Source organism: Bidens hawaiensis, unplaced genomic scaffold (genome assembly GCF_021521415.1).
Source record: "Bidens hawaiensis isolate Kalapana, Puna unplaced genomic scaffold, B.hawaiensis_p1.1 tig00057120_1, whole genome shotgun sequence".
NCBI lineage: Eukaryota > Viridiplantae > Streptophyta > Magnoliopsida > Asterales > Asteraceae > Bidens > Bidens hawaiensis.
The window spans coordinates 11,159-28,608 of NW_027500319.1; the positions used below are offsets into that span (position 1 = coordinate 11,159).

At 34.1% G+C, this 17,450-nt stretch overlaps 2 protein-coding genes across 2 annotated transcripts; one reads left to right on the forward strand and one right to left on the reverse strand.

Moving 5' to 3' along the window:
• Positions 1 to 670: 670 nt before the first annotated feature.
• LOC143601811 (ACT domain-containing protein ACR9-like) lies at positions 671 to 4,973 on the reverse strand. Its single transcript, XM_077079117.1, has 6 exons — positions 4,820 to 4,973; positions 3,550 to 3,768; positions 3,364 to 3,469; positions 2,089 to 2,416; positions 962 to 1,246; positions 671 to 870 (listed from the first exon to the last, which is right to left on the reverse strand). The coding sequence occupies exons 1-6, from the start codon at positions 4,971 to 4,973 to the stop codon at positions 724 to 726; spliced, it is 1,239 nt and encodes a 412-aa protein (XP_076935232.1). The 3' UTR covers positions 671 to 723.
• An 11,470-nt stretch (positions 4,974 to 16,443) lies between these two features.
• Positions 16,444 to 16,986, forward strand: LOC143601810 (uncharacterized). The gene has a single exon (XM_077079116.1). It carries the CDS (start codon positions 16,444 to 16,446, stop codon positions 16,984 to 16,986), a length of 543 nt encoding a protein of 180 aa, XP_076935231.1.
• The last annotated feature ends 464 nt before the right edge of the window (positions 16,987 to 17,450 follow it).

Consider the following 17,450-nt stretch of genomic DNA (forward strand, 5'->3'; position numbering starts at 1 on the left):
TAAGACAAATGTACAAGCTGTATCTCTATCCCTTTTTAGATTACAAAACTAAGTCTTTTAAAAATTGTGTTAAGGGATCTTGGGGTCATAATAATATTATTCATGACCCGGCTGGACACAACCAAGTATTTCCAGAATCTTAGGCGATAGCCGATAGGTCATCAAAAGTATTAAATACAAATCATTTAAACAAATGCTAGTTATCAAGACATTTTTTTTTCATGTTTGATCACTTTGCATGAAACGGTTTAGATCATAACCTGACCTACCGTAAAAACCCTACTCCCCAATCCCACGATTGAAATAACATATCAGATTTGGGAGCGTAAAAGCTAATAAATGGATGATCAATAATTCAAATATAAACTATGAAGGTTATTGGATGTAGATGACATGTATAAAAGACTTGCATACAGATTCTATGTATATAAATTGATATTAAACGCAGTCAAGTTCAAAACTACGTTGAATACCAACTAGTCTTAACTAATATCAGTATAGGACTATTAAGCTATTTAAAAATTTCTCAACAACGATATTTGTATGTTTTATCACGCATAATAACTTCGAAACGTAGTTAGAAGCCATTTAAAACAAACGCGGTTGCTAATACCGATAATGTACACACTCATTTAAGCCACAACATAAAAAAATTAAAAAAAAAACAAGACATGTTATCGACTCAACAACATGCACAAATTCTTCTAAACAACAAACAAATCTTTACCAACCAATTAACGTTCTTCTAGCTTTATTGATGATATCTTGTTTTCCTTGCTTGCTTGTTAGTGGAAACTTTCGGTTTTCAACCAACAAGAACCTGTAAACTTCCCACTCGCGATCCAACGTTGAATGTCTACCAATTTCAGCCTATAAACAACCATCCATTTTCCACCTCTTAACAAATATTATTCAAAAAGACAAAAGATCATTGTTAGATTAGAGGGTTCGAACTACTTACTGAAAAGATGCATATTCCGAGTGTCTTCAATGCAAAAGTGACATCATATACAACCCGAGGCCTTCCTCTTCCAGATAACTCAACCGGATTAGCAACCAAGAGTTCTGTATCGGGCCCACGGTTGGATATCATGACTCGCAATGGCTGCATCATTTCCTCTTTCAAACGGGAACATAAAGCAATTTGATTCTCGACACTTAGAATCTTTTTCCCGTCTTCATTTTGGATAAATAGTTCCAAATTCCGAACGCCATTAACACTAGATGAAACTCTTCCATATGCAATCTAACACACACACTGCGTAAGTTATTGAAAAAACTACGATTAAAAGCAATGGTTGAAAGTCCCCAAGGTGTATTTTTTATGCATAGAAGACCTCCTAAATCATTTTCCTCAAAAAGTTTTAAGTGACTAGTGAAATAACAAAAATTTTGTGACCATAGTTATACTAACAATTTATAAAAGAAAATCATAATTTTGTGAAAATTCCCAAGGTGTATCTTTAATGACCCACCTAGGCTTGTAAACGAATCAAATGAACACAAACGGAACATGTTCTTCTACAAATGATCGAGCATGAACAATTAAAAGAACAAGGTTTTCTTGTTCATGTTCTTTAGTTAAGAAAGTGAACATGTTCATGTTCGTTTATGTTCATTTGTTAGTATAAGCAAACGATAGGTGAACGGACATAGCTGGGCTAAAGCTAATTAAAAGTAATGAGAAAAACAATGTGCTGGTGCTAAAAAGATATTAAAACTACACTAATTTGTAACGAACCAAAAAATTTTAGATGAATACATTAACGAATGTAAACAAGTTTAAATGAATGAATTTTCACAAGCGTAAATGAACAAACAAAACATGTGTTCACGTTCATTCGTTTTAACTAAATTTTGTTCATGATCGTTCGTTTATTAAAAACGAACTTCACCCTGAACGGTTCACAAACTGTGCACCGAACGGTCGGTTTGTTCAATGGCCTAGACCCACTGGATCAGCCCTCCAATAAAATCAAATTACTACCGTCTTATCTTAAATTTTTAATAATCAAATAAACAACTATATATTAAAATGCATCCCTAAAAGTAGTAAAAATACAACAAAATCAAGACGGTTAATTATACCTGTATATCACAATCCTTAGAAATTCTTAAAATGTCATAAATGAGGCCTTTCTGATCACGACATTGTATTTGAAGCAACGAATGGGCCGGGCTCAGTAAATTATCAACCATTACACTCGCCTCCTTAACTTTTGATGCATCTTCCATCAGTGAAAACTCACAGCTGAACAACTTTTCTGCAATCGATTCGGGAATGGAAGAAAGGCCTTGTTGACATTCATACTCGGGTCCCGCTAGCTCAATTTCACAACTTATGCAACACTCTCCTAACATCACACTAAGGTGTTCACATGTTTCTTCTTTTCCAATCTTTGTGTGCAATACATTCCTAACAGAAAAACATTACATGCTACTCGATAATTGTATAATTGATTGTAATAAAACATGTTGCAGGTAATTGACGGTGTTTGAACTTGTGACAATTAGAGGCAATATGTGTTTGGGGGCGCATTCTTTTCAGAACCAGCAATATGTTAAGAACATCGAAGCCCTTTAAGATGTGAACATTTCCGCTGTAATGAAATATGTAAAAATTGAAAAACATATATTTATTTATCTCTCTCCATTCTTACTTGGATTTTATTCACTCTCTCTAGAATTTTTTTTCTTAAATGTGCACAAATGCATATAAATGTGCAAGGGTGTAAGTGAGCTGAGCCAGCTCGAGAGCTTGAAGCATTTCAAGCTCTAAGTCTAAAGCTCGAGCCCAGCTTGTGAGTATGTATTCAAGCTCGAGCTCAGCTCAGGCTGGGCTCGTTTATTATTATTTATTAATTTGTTTATATTTCTTTTTAACTATTTTATATATAGCTATAAATAACTTTTTATATATACCTAATTATAATTTTTACAACACAAATATAAACTATTAATTATTTTCTATATAGTTTATATACAATAACAAAATGTTGTGCAAATATATATTCAATACGTAAAAAAAACTATACAATAGAAAAGCTCGTTTAGGCTCGCAAGACTACTCAAGCTCGAAGACTGAAGCTCGTCTTGGTTCAAGCCTTTAGCAAGCCGATCTCGAGTAGTCAGCTGGGTTCGTTTACTATGCATATATGCATTTAGATAAAATAAAATCAGCTTAATATTTTTCAAAAAAATAAATCTTAAAAATATTGAAATCTACATGAATTTTAGTCTATATAATAAACAGTACAAGAATTAATGGTAACTCACAGTTCTTAACATGTTATTGGTTCTGATTCGAGCACTGAACACTCTCCTGTATGTTTTGAGAAATTTACAACAAAAATAACGACTTACATGCTATCTGTAACAAAAAACAGGTCCAAGACCTTTCCATCGGGGGTTGTCATCTCTTTCAATCTTGGAATTGTTAGCTCAAGGTCACACAACAGCTTTGTGACATCTACAGTGATTGCAATTTATATCAGAAAACAAAGATTCACAATACAAGAGCATAGTTAGTATAACCACAATTGTACCAACCATGTATCAGCCCTCTTCGATCCATCGAAAAAACCTTCAACAGGTACAGTGGAATCGGTTGAGAACAACTCGATAGTTGTTCAAGGTAAAATGCAGGCATAATCGACGGGCAACAAGATACAAGACGCTTCTTTAATCTTTCCCAATCAACTGTTAATGAGATTGGCCTCGGTACAACCCATAATATCACATAACACCAATTTCCGTCCGTTGAGAAATCTAGAAACACAAAATTCATAATAAAAAGCATTTCAATTATCATACAAGCATGACTTCATATATTCAAACGTCACTAACCGAATCAAATCATTCATATATTTCTAGCTTTATACCTCCATTTCATGTATTTCATGTTTTACACCTCCACCTCACGTATTTACGAAAACCGACAAACTAACGTAACCAATTTCTGTGATGATTTTGCAAAAACCAAGTTTCCGTTTTTGGTGGAGTGCAAACGAGCAGAGCTGATAGAGCCAAGCTTAAACGAGCATGAGCCAGAGCTCGAGCCTAAAAGCAAGCTCATTTAAAAAATGAGCCTGAGCCCAAGCCCTTCACTTATCAAGCTCAAGCCGGTTGTCATTAATATAATTTTTAAAATATAGGTATATTGGTTTTTAATGGTCTCAACTATTGTATTTTGGTCACTGATGGTCCAACTAATGAATTGGCTACTGATGGTCCCAACCTTTTAAGTATTTGTTCCTAATGGTCCGCGACTAACAGAATCCTAACCCCGTTAGTTTCAGATCGTCGGAAAAACGTTTTTGGCCGGTAAATTCAAATTTGTTGCCGGAAAACACCACCAGAACACCGCAACCACCGCCAATTGACTCACCGTTAACCAACTACCACCACTTGAGCACCATCAACCAATTCCGACGATGGTTCTAAGGTTTCCGGCGACCTCAATAATTGGGGCTTTTAATAGAAAGAGGTTCCTAAAGGTCTGATACGAAGTTACCAAGATGTTTGGGACAAAAATGTTCGGGAAAAAAATTGAGTTTTCCGGCCAAAACCGTTTTTTCCGGCTACCTGAAACTAATGACGTTAGGATTCTGTTAGTCGAGGACCGTTAGAAACAAATACTATAAAAGTTGGGACCATTAGTAGCCAATTCATCAGTTGAGACACCAAAAGGCGATAGCTGGTATCATTAAAAACCAATATATCTAAAATACATATTTAGTATTTATTAATTAATCTGTATAACGTTAGCAAAAGATAAGTAAAGATAAAAATGAGAATTAAAACAAGTTGGCATACATACCTCCACGAGTAACATAGAGTCCGAATTCAAGAACAATTCGCAACAAATCGCACCCGAGACCGGCTTTATCGGGGCAATTGACGGTAACAATGGTTGGATCGGCGGAACTCTTACTTTTCTCGATCAATACGGCGTCGTCCCACGACATGCCCATAATGACCATACATACAAATCGGTCGATTAATAATAATTATTAAGGGTTTGCCGAATTAGAAATGGTGATTCCGGCATGTGTATGAATGAAATTGGCCTCCGTCACCCATTCCTTTGGCTCTCTGTGAGCCATCAGTTTTTTGTTTATGTATTGGCATTAACAAGTTGTTGATGTTGTTGTTGTTAGGGTTTTAAACAACCAAATCGTCGGTTGGTTGGCAAAATTCAATTGGCGCCAGGGGTCTTACCGGTTACCACGTCGACTCATTTATTAGATAATAATAATAATAATAATAATAATAATATGTTTTACTTTGGTTCCTCTACAAAGAGTTAATTGGGTACCAAGAGCTAAAACCATGTGTAGCGGTAACGGGGCGTGTTATACGATACATGATATGCGTGTTGTAAAGATTGTGTTATATAAAAAGTGGTGTAGCTATATAACTCGCACAATCATTTGTTAATTATTATAATTTAAATTAAATGTAAATAATACAAATATTTGATTAGTTAGAGTTTGTGAGGAAAAACTTGATTGATTTGACGATTAAAGGGGCGGTACCATGTAGAAAACGCCCAAGTCTATAAAGCCCCTCATAAAGGCCTTGAGGGCGCCAGGGCGGTGTTTGGAGCGCTATGGACCTCAGGCATTGGGCACACATAATAACCCGCTAGACATGGTTAAAAATTGATCTAGAAAATAAAGAAATAATTTTATTTATCTAGAGTGTTTTATGGATCTATTGTTAAATCAAGATAATATCAGCTTTTACTAAGATGATATGAGAATAAGAAAAGGGGGTTGAGTTATTCTACAAATGCTAACAAAAATGAGAAGTGTGAGAAGCCATAGTTGATTGTCATATGTCAAGTGGGGACCAAAGATAAAAGGGTATAAAAATAATAATACATATTTTCTCTCTACATGCAAGTCACATGTCAAATCCCCCATCATTTTTAAACGTCCATAACTTTTTCATGCAATATTATTTTTTTAAAAATATTTCACCATATTTTCTCTCTCTCTCCATGCAAGTCACATGTCAAATCCCCCATCATTTTAAAACATCCATAACTTTTTCATGCAATATTATTTTTTTTAAAAATATTTCACCATAATAACAAGCGTTTTTATATGAGCATGACTTTGTTATATACAAATTAAAAAAAAATTACGTCATTATGTCTTGTGTCTTTTCGTCATTGGTCTTTTTGTCATTGTGTCTTTCAGTTTGTCATTTTGTTTTTTTCGTCATTGTGTCTTTCAAATCACCATTGTGTTTTTTTAAATGCTAATAATATGGTTGTGTAATAATAATATGTAAATATAATGATATAATAACAACAAATTACCTGATACATAAAACACAATGATGAATACATATTACACAATTACGTGAAACGTAAAACACAATGGTGAATACATATAACACAATGACCTGAAACGTAAAACACAATGGAAACTACATATTACGCAATGACATGAGTGTAATATACAATGACTAAAACACAATGATAAGTAGAAAGACAAATGATGAGCACAAAGACACAATGACAAACAAAAAGACACAATGACATAATCTTTGTTTTAATTTTTATCTTTAATATGAGTATCAATTGATAACACAATAATCAAAATCTATAACACAATGCATAGAAAAACTCAATTAAAAATTATAATGAACAATCAATAACACAATATAAGAAACCCACTAATTTTTTTTTAATTTTTATATAACAATATGATACTCATATTAAAGATAAAAAACGTTTGTTATTATGGTGAAATTTTTTTAAAAAAATAATGTTGTATGAAAAAGTTATTGACGTTTTAAAATGATGGGGGAATTGACATGTGCCTTGCATGTGGAAAGAGAAAGTCAACAAAATTTTGTTATTTACATTTATGCCCTTCTCATCAATTTATTTTTTTAAATTAATCTTCACCATTCAAATATAAGATCAATATATTCTTCTCACCCTTTTCATTTTTACTGTCGTTTTTATTTTAACTTTACCCTAAAAAAAAGTGTCTTTGACTATAAAGTTATGTTATGTATGTCGAGAACCTATAACTTGTCACGTACCGTATATTTCTCGTTGACACTTAGAATAGGGAGGTTATCACAATTTAACATAATTATTGCCCTTGGTCGATGCTACCTGTTGTCTATATTTTATATTTTTATTATTGGACTTAGTTTAGGGTATGATAGTTACGGTTAACCCAAATTTCTCAATTCACTTTTCTACCCATCTTAAATATGTTATAAATATATTTTTTTAATTGATAAGTTTTATAAATGTTATACAAATGCTTTACAATTTCTAACATGTGAAGATTTTTATAATCATACTAACGACTATTATATATAAATATTAAAAACCAACTTATTAAAATAAAACATAGAAATAATATCTCATGACATTCGAGTATAAAATATTTATAAATAAGCACATGTCAATAAACAGACAACGATAAATATCTAGTAATCATAAAACCTTCACGGTCGAAAATCAGTTAACCAATAACATAAAGTTGAAAATATCTAATTGAAAAGTATCTAGATTTATGAAGTTTAAGTTACGCACACAATTTATTAGAGCTGAATCAAGATATCGGTGACATGATTCCAACTTCAAAAAAAATCTTTATTAAAAGTATTAGAATTTGTGAATTCTAAAGTTATTTACACTTTTTAGTATTTGATGAGATGAATCTGGATATTGATGACCTGATTTGGCAAAACATGGTGAAACCGGAAACGTTTAACCATATATGCTGTACATTGTGATTATTTATTACAAATCCATATAATTATAGTTGTTATTTATTAAATTTAAAATTATTTTGTATTATCCTACAAATTGAACAGTAAGTAAACCACTTCAATTATCAAGACATCGGATATATCCTTGAAGGGGTAGGTGGTGTTGATTTGAAGGAATTATTGGTTTGCATATAAATGTACAAACATTCCACAATTATAGTGCAATTGATTAAAACATGTGTTTTTTTTAGAATTCCTAGGCCAAAAATAAGGAGATAATCCAAAATAATCCGATTTTTGAAAAATTTTCAAAAATAATTCAACCAAAACTATTGGCGTCAAATGCATTTAGTTTCGCACCGACAGTTTTCGTCCACTAAATCGTTGACACGTGTAAAGAGGCTGACACAATCCAATAATTTTACTTTTAAATCTATCCGTCTCGATAATTTTGATATGAAAAACGTCTCCGTGAAAACCTATCTCTTCTGTGATTTTTGCTCCAGATTTCATCTTCTCTGATAGTTTTCAAAAAACGCTAGAAATTCGTAATTTTTTGAATTTCGTTTTACCCCACGAATTTCGTCCTCGAAGACGAATTTAAAAAACAAAATACAAAAAACACCATTATTAGTCTCCTAATGTTTTGTTTTTTGAATTGATAATATTGAAATCCAATCTTTTAATGCGATATTGAAATCTCATGTTCAAATCCCATAAATGGATCCATCAATTGCTGCTATTCCCAGATAACATCAGCTTCCCGGCCCAAACGTTTTGGCAAATGCAAAATCAGATTCTGATTGTTGGTCTCCAAACGCTGATAAGTTCTATAATACTGGAGACCGTTTGTTTTGTTCTTCTGAATTACTTAACAAAACGATCAGCTTCAAGCAGGGTACGGAATTTGGACGATGTAGGTCTTCTTCCCAACCCGTGAGATTATGCTACCATCGTAAAACGAACCAAGGAAACTAGGACCCATACCAACCAGTTCAATCCAATCACCTCTCTAAAATTTCATTCTTCTAGTTGAAAGCAACCAAAGATTTTTCTTGTCAATTTATGAGAATTGCAACCAATCAAGAAGGATGTTAAAAGAAGTGAGAAATAAGAGAAGCAATCATGTTTTTTTTTTGAAATTTGTCTCCGAAGACGGAATTTGTCTGGTCAAACAAATTTCAAAAAGACATGATTTTCGATGTTTTTTTGAAAAGTATTGGAGAAGATTAAATTTGGACCAAAAATCACAGAGGAGATGGTTTTTGAGGAAGAGTTGTTTTCATACCAAAATTATCAGGACCGATAGATTTGAAAGTAAAATTATCGGATTGTGTCAGCCTCTTACACATATCAACTATTTAGCGGTGGGCGAAAACCATCGTCGCGAAACCAAATGCAATGACGCTGACGGTTTTGGTAGGATTATTTTGAGATTCTCACTCTTAATTTGGCCTATTTTGGGAACCCCCCCCCCCCCCCCCCCCCCGATGTTTCTATGTGTGAATATATATTTTTTGTGTAAGAATTAACTCCCTTTCCTAAAAAAACATTTATAAATCCACCAACCATACTGTTGTATGCCCCGTTTCAGAATTGTGATTTACGTACATGTTTTACTACCATTTTACACATATGTGTTTTATTAAGTTTTATAAAAGCCTTTTGTCCTTGTAAAATGTATAGATACTTTATATACACAAATTGTAGTTCAAGATGTACGTAAATCACAACATGCTTACATGTGATATCTAGACGACCTAGGAGTCAAAAAGTTTTTAAGTTCAATTATGCTTACATGTCTCTTTTCACCTTTAACGAACATTAAAGATAAAAAAAAAGTCATTTATGCACCTACATAATTACAACATGTAAATATAATGTTACCAAGTTCTTTTAACCCTAAATAAGCTCAACCGTAATCAAGCTTATAATATGAAGCTTGAGATCTGACTGTTTATTAAACGAGATTTAAATAAGGCTCAAACTTGTTTAGGTTTAACTTGAATCATTGTTTTAACAACTCGAGCTCAAGTAATCCAAAAATTGCTTAGGTTCACTTCATCACTTGCACCGTACTCTCAAAAATGAATGTGAAAGGTGTTCTTCTATAACCCTCATAAGTATCACTTTATAGTAAACCAAAATTTATTTTTAGGCAATAGTCATATTACAAATGTAACCAGAAATAAGACCAATTATTCTGATATGGCATGTGAATATGACTTTTTAATTAAAAAAGGTTTATTGGTTTTTAATAATTCCTATTGACTGGTATTGGCCGATAATAATCCCTATTCGTTTTATCGTTGCTGGCGGCCCCAAATTTAAAAAAGTTGACCTCCAATGGTCCCCCGTTAAAATTACTTAACAAAGCTATACTTCTTTCCGAATTTCAAACTAATGTTTTATGGTTTTCGATCCAGAACGAGAATGCGAGTCGATTGACGTAAAGCTTCGTTCGAAACGTGCTCCAAAACGACGAAGCAATGCCTCAATTCGGGTGTTTGAACTTACAATTAACAAAAATCAAGCCGTTTGGATCACCGTTTCGAGCTAAGTTTTACATCAATCGACTCGTATCCTATTTCCGAACAAAATCCCTAAAACAATAGTTTGAAATTCGGAAAAAAGTATAGCGCCATTAAGCTATTTTTAACGGGGGACCATTGGGGGGGCAACTTTTTTAAATTTGGGACCGCCAGTGGCGATAAAATGAATAGAGATTATTATCGACTTATACCAGTCAATAGGGATTATTAAAATCCAATTAACCTTAAAAAAAACATTCATGCAAAAATATAATTGTGAATTTACAAATAATTTAGTAAAAGAATCTATTGAGCAACCAAATTATCGTGATATAGAGAAAAAAATATGTATAATAAATGGATAAATTACGTGTAATGGATGAGAGAGAGATGAAACTATGTTGTATATCATATTTATCTAAAACTATGCATAGAAGTGTTTATACAGTTTTCTGGAATTCTTCAAGTTTGATTCTGTAGTTAACAATAGGATGTAAATAGTTTTTAATATGTAGTAGTTTGGTTGGACACCGGTCATTTATACCATCATAGCTTTTCAAATAAAAAACAATGGGATGTACATAGCCTAATATAAAATAATTATCAAGACAAAAACATCCCTTTCTAAGATAACGACAGGTAATTAAAATATATACAGAGATTGGGTTTTAGTCATCATTGTCATTATCTTATGTATATAAAAGTATAAATTATTGATACATTATTTATCATATTGAAGTTGTTCTTGTGGTGGTGAGATTTTTATTCCGAAAAAGTTAATATTTTGATAGGGTAGTTAGAAAGGAAACAAAATGGAAGACCCATTCTTAGCTATTACTATCCTTTTTTATTATAATTGTGGACTGGTATTTTTCCGTACAAATAAGATATTTTTTTATTCAACATGTTGTAAATACGAATTTAAAATGAATTTTTATTTTTTACAATAAAAGATATTATAAATATAGGTTAAGTTATTCTAAAAAGAGAAAAAAATGAGAAAGATTTGTAATAAAAAAATTCCTCAAAGAAATAATAAAAAATTAGTAAAAAAATCAAATTTTAATAAAAAAAAAAACAAAAAATGTAAAAACACAAAAATGTTTCCACGGTATTCCGGTTCTCAAAAAAATGTATATATAATAATAATATTAAGTGAAAAAGATCATTGTGTCTTTTTCCTTGTTATTGTATTTTGTGTTTAGTTTCGTCATTGATTGTGTCTTTTTTTCTTAGCAGTGTGTCTTTTTTTATTGATGTTGTGTTATATTACTCAACAATGTGTCATATTTTGTTCGGCATTGTGTTACATTTTACGATCTATTGTGCATTTTTTTGTCTATCATTGTGTTGTTTGTTCATTTTCGTCATTGTGTCTTTGTTCTCGGCATTGTGTTTTTTTTTCTTTTTTCTTTTTTTGAAACGGGAATGACAGGGAAAACATTTTGTTTTTTTTTTAATTTTTTTCTTTTTTTATTTATATATTAAGTTATGATTTTTTTATTATGTTTTTTGAATTTTATTAAAGGGGTTTTCTTTTAATAATAATTCTTTTCACAATTCTTATTTTTGTCTCCCTTGCATTATAACTTTACCGTTACAAAGTTATAATGAGCTAGGACATGAAAGTTTATAACAAAAGAAAGAACAAGAGTTGGAAGAGAAATCTGATTCCAATTATAATGTTATTATTATTTGAAGTCAAATAAGAATAAAAGTATGAGAGTGTGACCAATGAAAGATCTTGATCTTTGTTATCCAAAACATATAGAGCTATGTAATTTGCGAAAATGTTACTCGTCTTGAATCTTGATTGTATATTATTCTAGAATTGATATAATTTATTGATATCATGATATTTATATGTATCACATGATATTCCAGTAACATTCGTCATTTTGGTTTAATAAATGTATTTGTTCTATTAAACCCGTCATGTAATCGAATCTTTATATTTATTAAAAACGTCAACTTATTTATTATGTCTTTCGTTTTGTCCGTATTGTGTTAAAGAATCGAGCAATTGCAATTTTGGACCTTAAACTTTAGGTTAACCAGTTACTGGACCCAACCCAAACAACAAGGACTGATCTGCAAATATTATTCAAATCATTTCCCTTCTCTTCTCCTTCCCCGTCGACAGCCGCGACCCCCCTCCCCCTTCTTCCGTTTTGATTCCTTTGACCCCGTAAATCAAGCTAATTAAATGAATACGTAATATCTGCAAATCATAATCAACATTAACAACAAGAAACAGCTCGTAAATTAAGTTATAATAACCAAAGTCGCGTGAACATAGGCCGCAGACGTTTTTGATCTTGTTAGCCTATAAATACGAGTCTAAAATCCAATTCACGAACACCATACCATCGTCTCACTATCACGAAACTAAGCCCTGTGTTAATTGCATCACTAAATCAGTTCTTGGACCCGTTTGAACTCGTCATCTTGCCGAAACCCTAGCTCGTCGTTCTCATATTATTCGTAATCATTCCAGGTAATTGTAATATGCATATGGGTCGCGATTTCATCATCTACAAAACCCCTCTGTCAATTTTGATTGACAGAGGGTGTATGATCTGATTGTCATTTCTAGGGTTTACATGATTTGGGGTTTATTTGAACAACTGGTTACATATAATCATTTCTGTAAGTATTAACGAATTAGATGTTGGCTCAGATGGCCAGTGCACGTTACAATAAAACTCTTGACCGGCCAAGGGCGCAGGTTTGATTCCCCCTGGTCCGGTTTTGGTTCTTTTTTTTTAATTAATATAAAAACTATATATTTATACTAAACCCTTATTTTTATAATACTTGTTTAAACGAACCGAACTCTAATAAGTTTCTAAATAAATTTCATGTATATATAAATATATACATACACATGATCATTTAATGATAATAATAATAATAATAATAATAAAAACAATAATAATAATAACCATAATAATAATAAATGTGTTTCTTATCTTTTTAAATGGAACCTTGTTAAACTATCACCTAAAACGTCTTCATAAATAAGTCGGTATTTATATTTTAAATATTTTTCTTTAATAAACAAATATAATCTTTCTCATAATTAAAGTTAATAAAATTTGATTACACCTTTATCAATAATCTATAACATATATCTAATACATTAACGACCCCAAATCCGTTGCAAAACCCATCTTTTTGTGTCTTGTTCATTTAGTTTGTTTAAATATTTATTTCATTTACGCTTTAATAAATTAGGACAAATTGTCGGGAATTCTCGCGGGACCATTTTGCTTACTCTAATCTTTACCGTCTTCTCAATACCGTATTCCTCATTCCATGTGAGTTCTTCATAACCCATTTTAAAGTTTTATAATATTTTTGGGGTAGCACGTCACAAGTTTTCTTTCGTTAGTTATGAGATTATTTACAAACCGATTCACTTATATCGTACATGTTAATATTATTCGTGCATATTATTTATAATTATACGTGAATTTGCTTGCAATGTGTTTATTGTTTTTATGGTGGAAGTTACGCAAACGCAAACGCATACACATAGTGGGAGGGTCCGACGGGACGTACCCACGCCGTCTAACGTTACGACTTCGGTTGTTTACGTAAGGTGGTTCTCATTTCCCCGACTTCAACGGCTTCGGCTAAATGAACGGGAGGACGACACTATTTGATTTCATTTACTTTACGCTTGAATACTTATTGCATGACGATTGTTGAATCGCGAGTTTTCTATATATATATATACGCAAAAACTTATGAAAACTCACCAACTTAATTGTTGACAAAATATATTATTTTCAACATGTTACAGGTTGAATCGATGGTGTGCTAAGGACGAAGATCACTAGTATGCCTTAGGATATTGAAATAAAGAACTTGTTTAGTTTTCGATGGAGTGTTTGTTTTCTTTTATCTATGAACAATGTGTGTACTTTTGATGATATGAAATGTTAATTATAATTAATGTCGCTTTAACAGCGTTACGAGCTTTGAAGATCTATACGTTACACCCGGGCGTATTCCACTTAAAGCCGGGGTGTTACAGATTGGTATCAGAGCCATAACTATAAGATAGGTTGTTAGACGTATCGGGCCTAGTATAGTTATAGTTTATTTTAGGGCCCAAACTACATGAATACTCTATGTGCTAGGTGCCCGCCCTTATATTAAAGTTTCATTCATACGCTCGAATTTATAACATTTCATAGCGTCTCCTGTACACATGTTCACACACAAACTCCAAGGGATAGGTTTAAAAAAAATATTTTTCAAAATATTTTTAATCAATTTTATTTCGGTTTTCCAATATTTTTCTGCATAAAGACGATTTTACGTGGCGGGTATGTAGTAACTGTTGGGGGGACGTGCTTGTTTTCCGAACTCTTGACACCAAGGTTCATGAAACCTAAGGATAAGCAATGCGCATATATCCAATCAGACGCAGGACCCGATTGCTTACTTGGAGAGTTCGGAAAGGGTGTGAAACCCTAAGCCAAAGCGTACCACACCAAACGTCATACGAATCGCAACTTTATGTTTTCGAACGTGATCATGCCCTCTTTGTGATAAGGATATGGTTACACTCCTTAGGATGTCATACAAGTCATGGTGGTTCATGCGACGTGTGGCTCCGACCCTCCATGTTTTACAATGTGTTTTAACCGAAAGTCTGTCAAGTCGTGGTGATACACGAATACCCAGCTTTTGATTCGATTTAATTTCGAATTTTGATTTTTGTGCTGGAACACAAGAGTCCATGGTGGTTCATGAAACTCTAAGTTCCACACAACACTTATTTTATTTTTACAAGTTTTCATATTTAACAAACATTAACAAGAACTCTTACACCATATACGATTCCGAGACTCACAATTCTTGTTACGCTTGTTCGCAGAATGGCCTCTCGTCACCTTAACCGTCGTTCTTCCAGCCGCAAGATAACATCCCAGATCGCCAAGCAATAGCTGCTGTGCTCCTACAGATGGTGGCTCAAATGCACCAAACCATTACTACCAATACGAACGCAGCTGCTTTGGAATCAAACTCCAACTCTTTTCGCTATAAGAATTTCACTGATGCGAAACCTGATAAGTTTGATGGCACTGAAGGTGCCACTGCCCTACTGCAATGGTACCAAATTCTGGAGAGTACTTTCCTCCATATCGAATGTCCCGATGACAAAAAGACACGCTTTGCTTCAAGTGTCTTCGAGAAAAGAGCCCTAAATTGGTGGGTGCAAGAAAAATCCACCCGTGGTGTTGATGAAGCCATGGCCTTGCCATGGGAAGAACTTAAGGAAATCATGACTGCCGAATTCTGTCCACCCAATGAACTTATAAATCTAGAAGTGGAATTTTGGAACCTCAAACAAGAGAGTGGTGATAACACTACCTATACCGCTCGCTTCAACGAGCTTAGCATTCTGGTGCCACATCTTGTCACTCCTTTCTTTCGTGGGATTAGCAAGTATATTCGGGGTCTACCAAGGCAAATCCAAGATTCACTTCAAAGTAGTCCTCCTAAGACTCTTCGCGAAGCTATTGTTCTTGCTACATCCTTGTCTGACAACCACGTCAAGGCAGGAACCCTCAAAATCAGCAAGAAGGCTGCTGAGAAAACCGAGGCCGAACCTTCCAAAGAGGTCAAGGCCGAAGCCACAACCAAGCCAAACCACAACAACAACAACCACTCCAAAAAGCGAAAGCAAAACTATGCCTTAATCCAATCAAACCCACCACAACCCCAATACCCATAAACCCAAACCCAAAACCTTCAAAATCCCCCTCCAAAGAAGCCTTACCATGGTCCACACCCGTTTTGCCAAATCTGCCAACGACACCATCAACCCGGCATCCCTTGCCGCCAATGCACCCATTGTGGTCGTTATGGACACCTGCTAGGCATATGTTTCGAATTCATGCATACCCAACCAACCCTCACCAAACCAGCCCGTACTCCCCACGCCTTCAATCAAAACCGTGTCATAACTCAAGCTCAACCTATCTCTCAAGCTTACCCCACCCCTGGAGCCTGCTTCAATTGTAGAGATCCTGGTCATTTTCGCAACACGTGTCCTCGACTCGCATATCAGGCCCAAGTGGTTGCTCAGCCTGTGTATTCTGCTTAAGCCTATCAGGTTCAGGCTTATCAACACCCGGTTCCGCAGATCATGGCAAATCAAGCTGTTCAACTGGTTCAAGCTAACCAAGCCTCAACTTCTCAAGCTACACCAGCCGTCCCCAATGCACGTGGGAGGGCATTTGTGATCAATGCAAATCAAGCTCAGCATAACAACAATGTGGTGAATGGTACGTTCTTGATTAATAACGTCTATGCATCCATTTTATTTGATACCGGTGCCGATATGAGTTTTGTGTCGTTCAATTTTGAGCCTAGGCTTTCTTCGTCTCGTTCCAAGCTCGAAAATTCCTTTACGGTTGAAGTCGCAAATGGTAAAGCTATCTCGATTGATTCGGTGATTCTTGGTTGCACCCTAAATCTCAACGACTATGATTTCTCCATTGACCTCATTCCTATGCAACTCGGGAGTTTCGATATCATAGTAGGCATGGATTGGTTAGCTCAACACCGTGCCGAAATCGTGTGTTTTGAAAAGTATATTCGGATTCCTCTTGAAGACGATCAGATTTTGCGGATTTTCTGTGAAAAGCCTTCTAAAGGGCTCAAACTTATGCCGTGTACCCAAGCCTAAAAATACTTACGTAAAAAGTATGTGGCTTTCCTTGCCAACGTTGTGGAAAAGAAATCAGAAAAGAAGGCAATAAAAGACATTCCGGTGGTTCGTGATTTTCCCGAAGTTTTCCCTGACGACGTTTCTAGTTTACCTTCTACTCGTGAAGTGGAGTTTCGTATTGATCTCGTGCCTGGTGTGAATCCGGTCGCCAAACCTCTCTATCTTCTCGCACCCTCGGAAATGCAAGAACTCCTGAGTCAACTCCAAGAACTCTCTAGCAAGGGTTTCATTCGCTCAAGTTCGTCACTTTGGGGCGCACCTGTTCTTTTTGTTAAAAAGAAGGATAGTACTTTTCGAATGTGTATCGACTATCGTGAACTCAAAAAACTCACGATCAAGAACCGTTACCCTTTGCCTAGAATTGACGATCTTTTCGATCAACTTCAAGGCGCATCTTGTTTTTCAAAAATCGATCTTCGCTC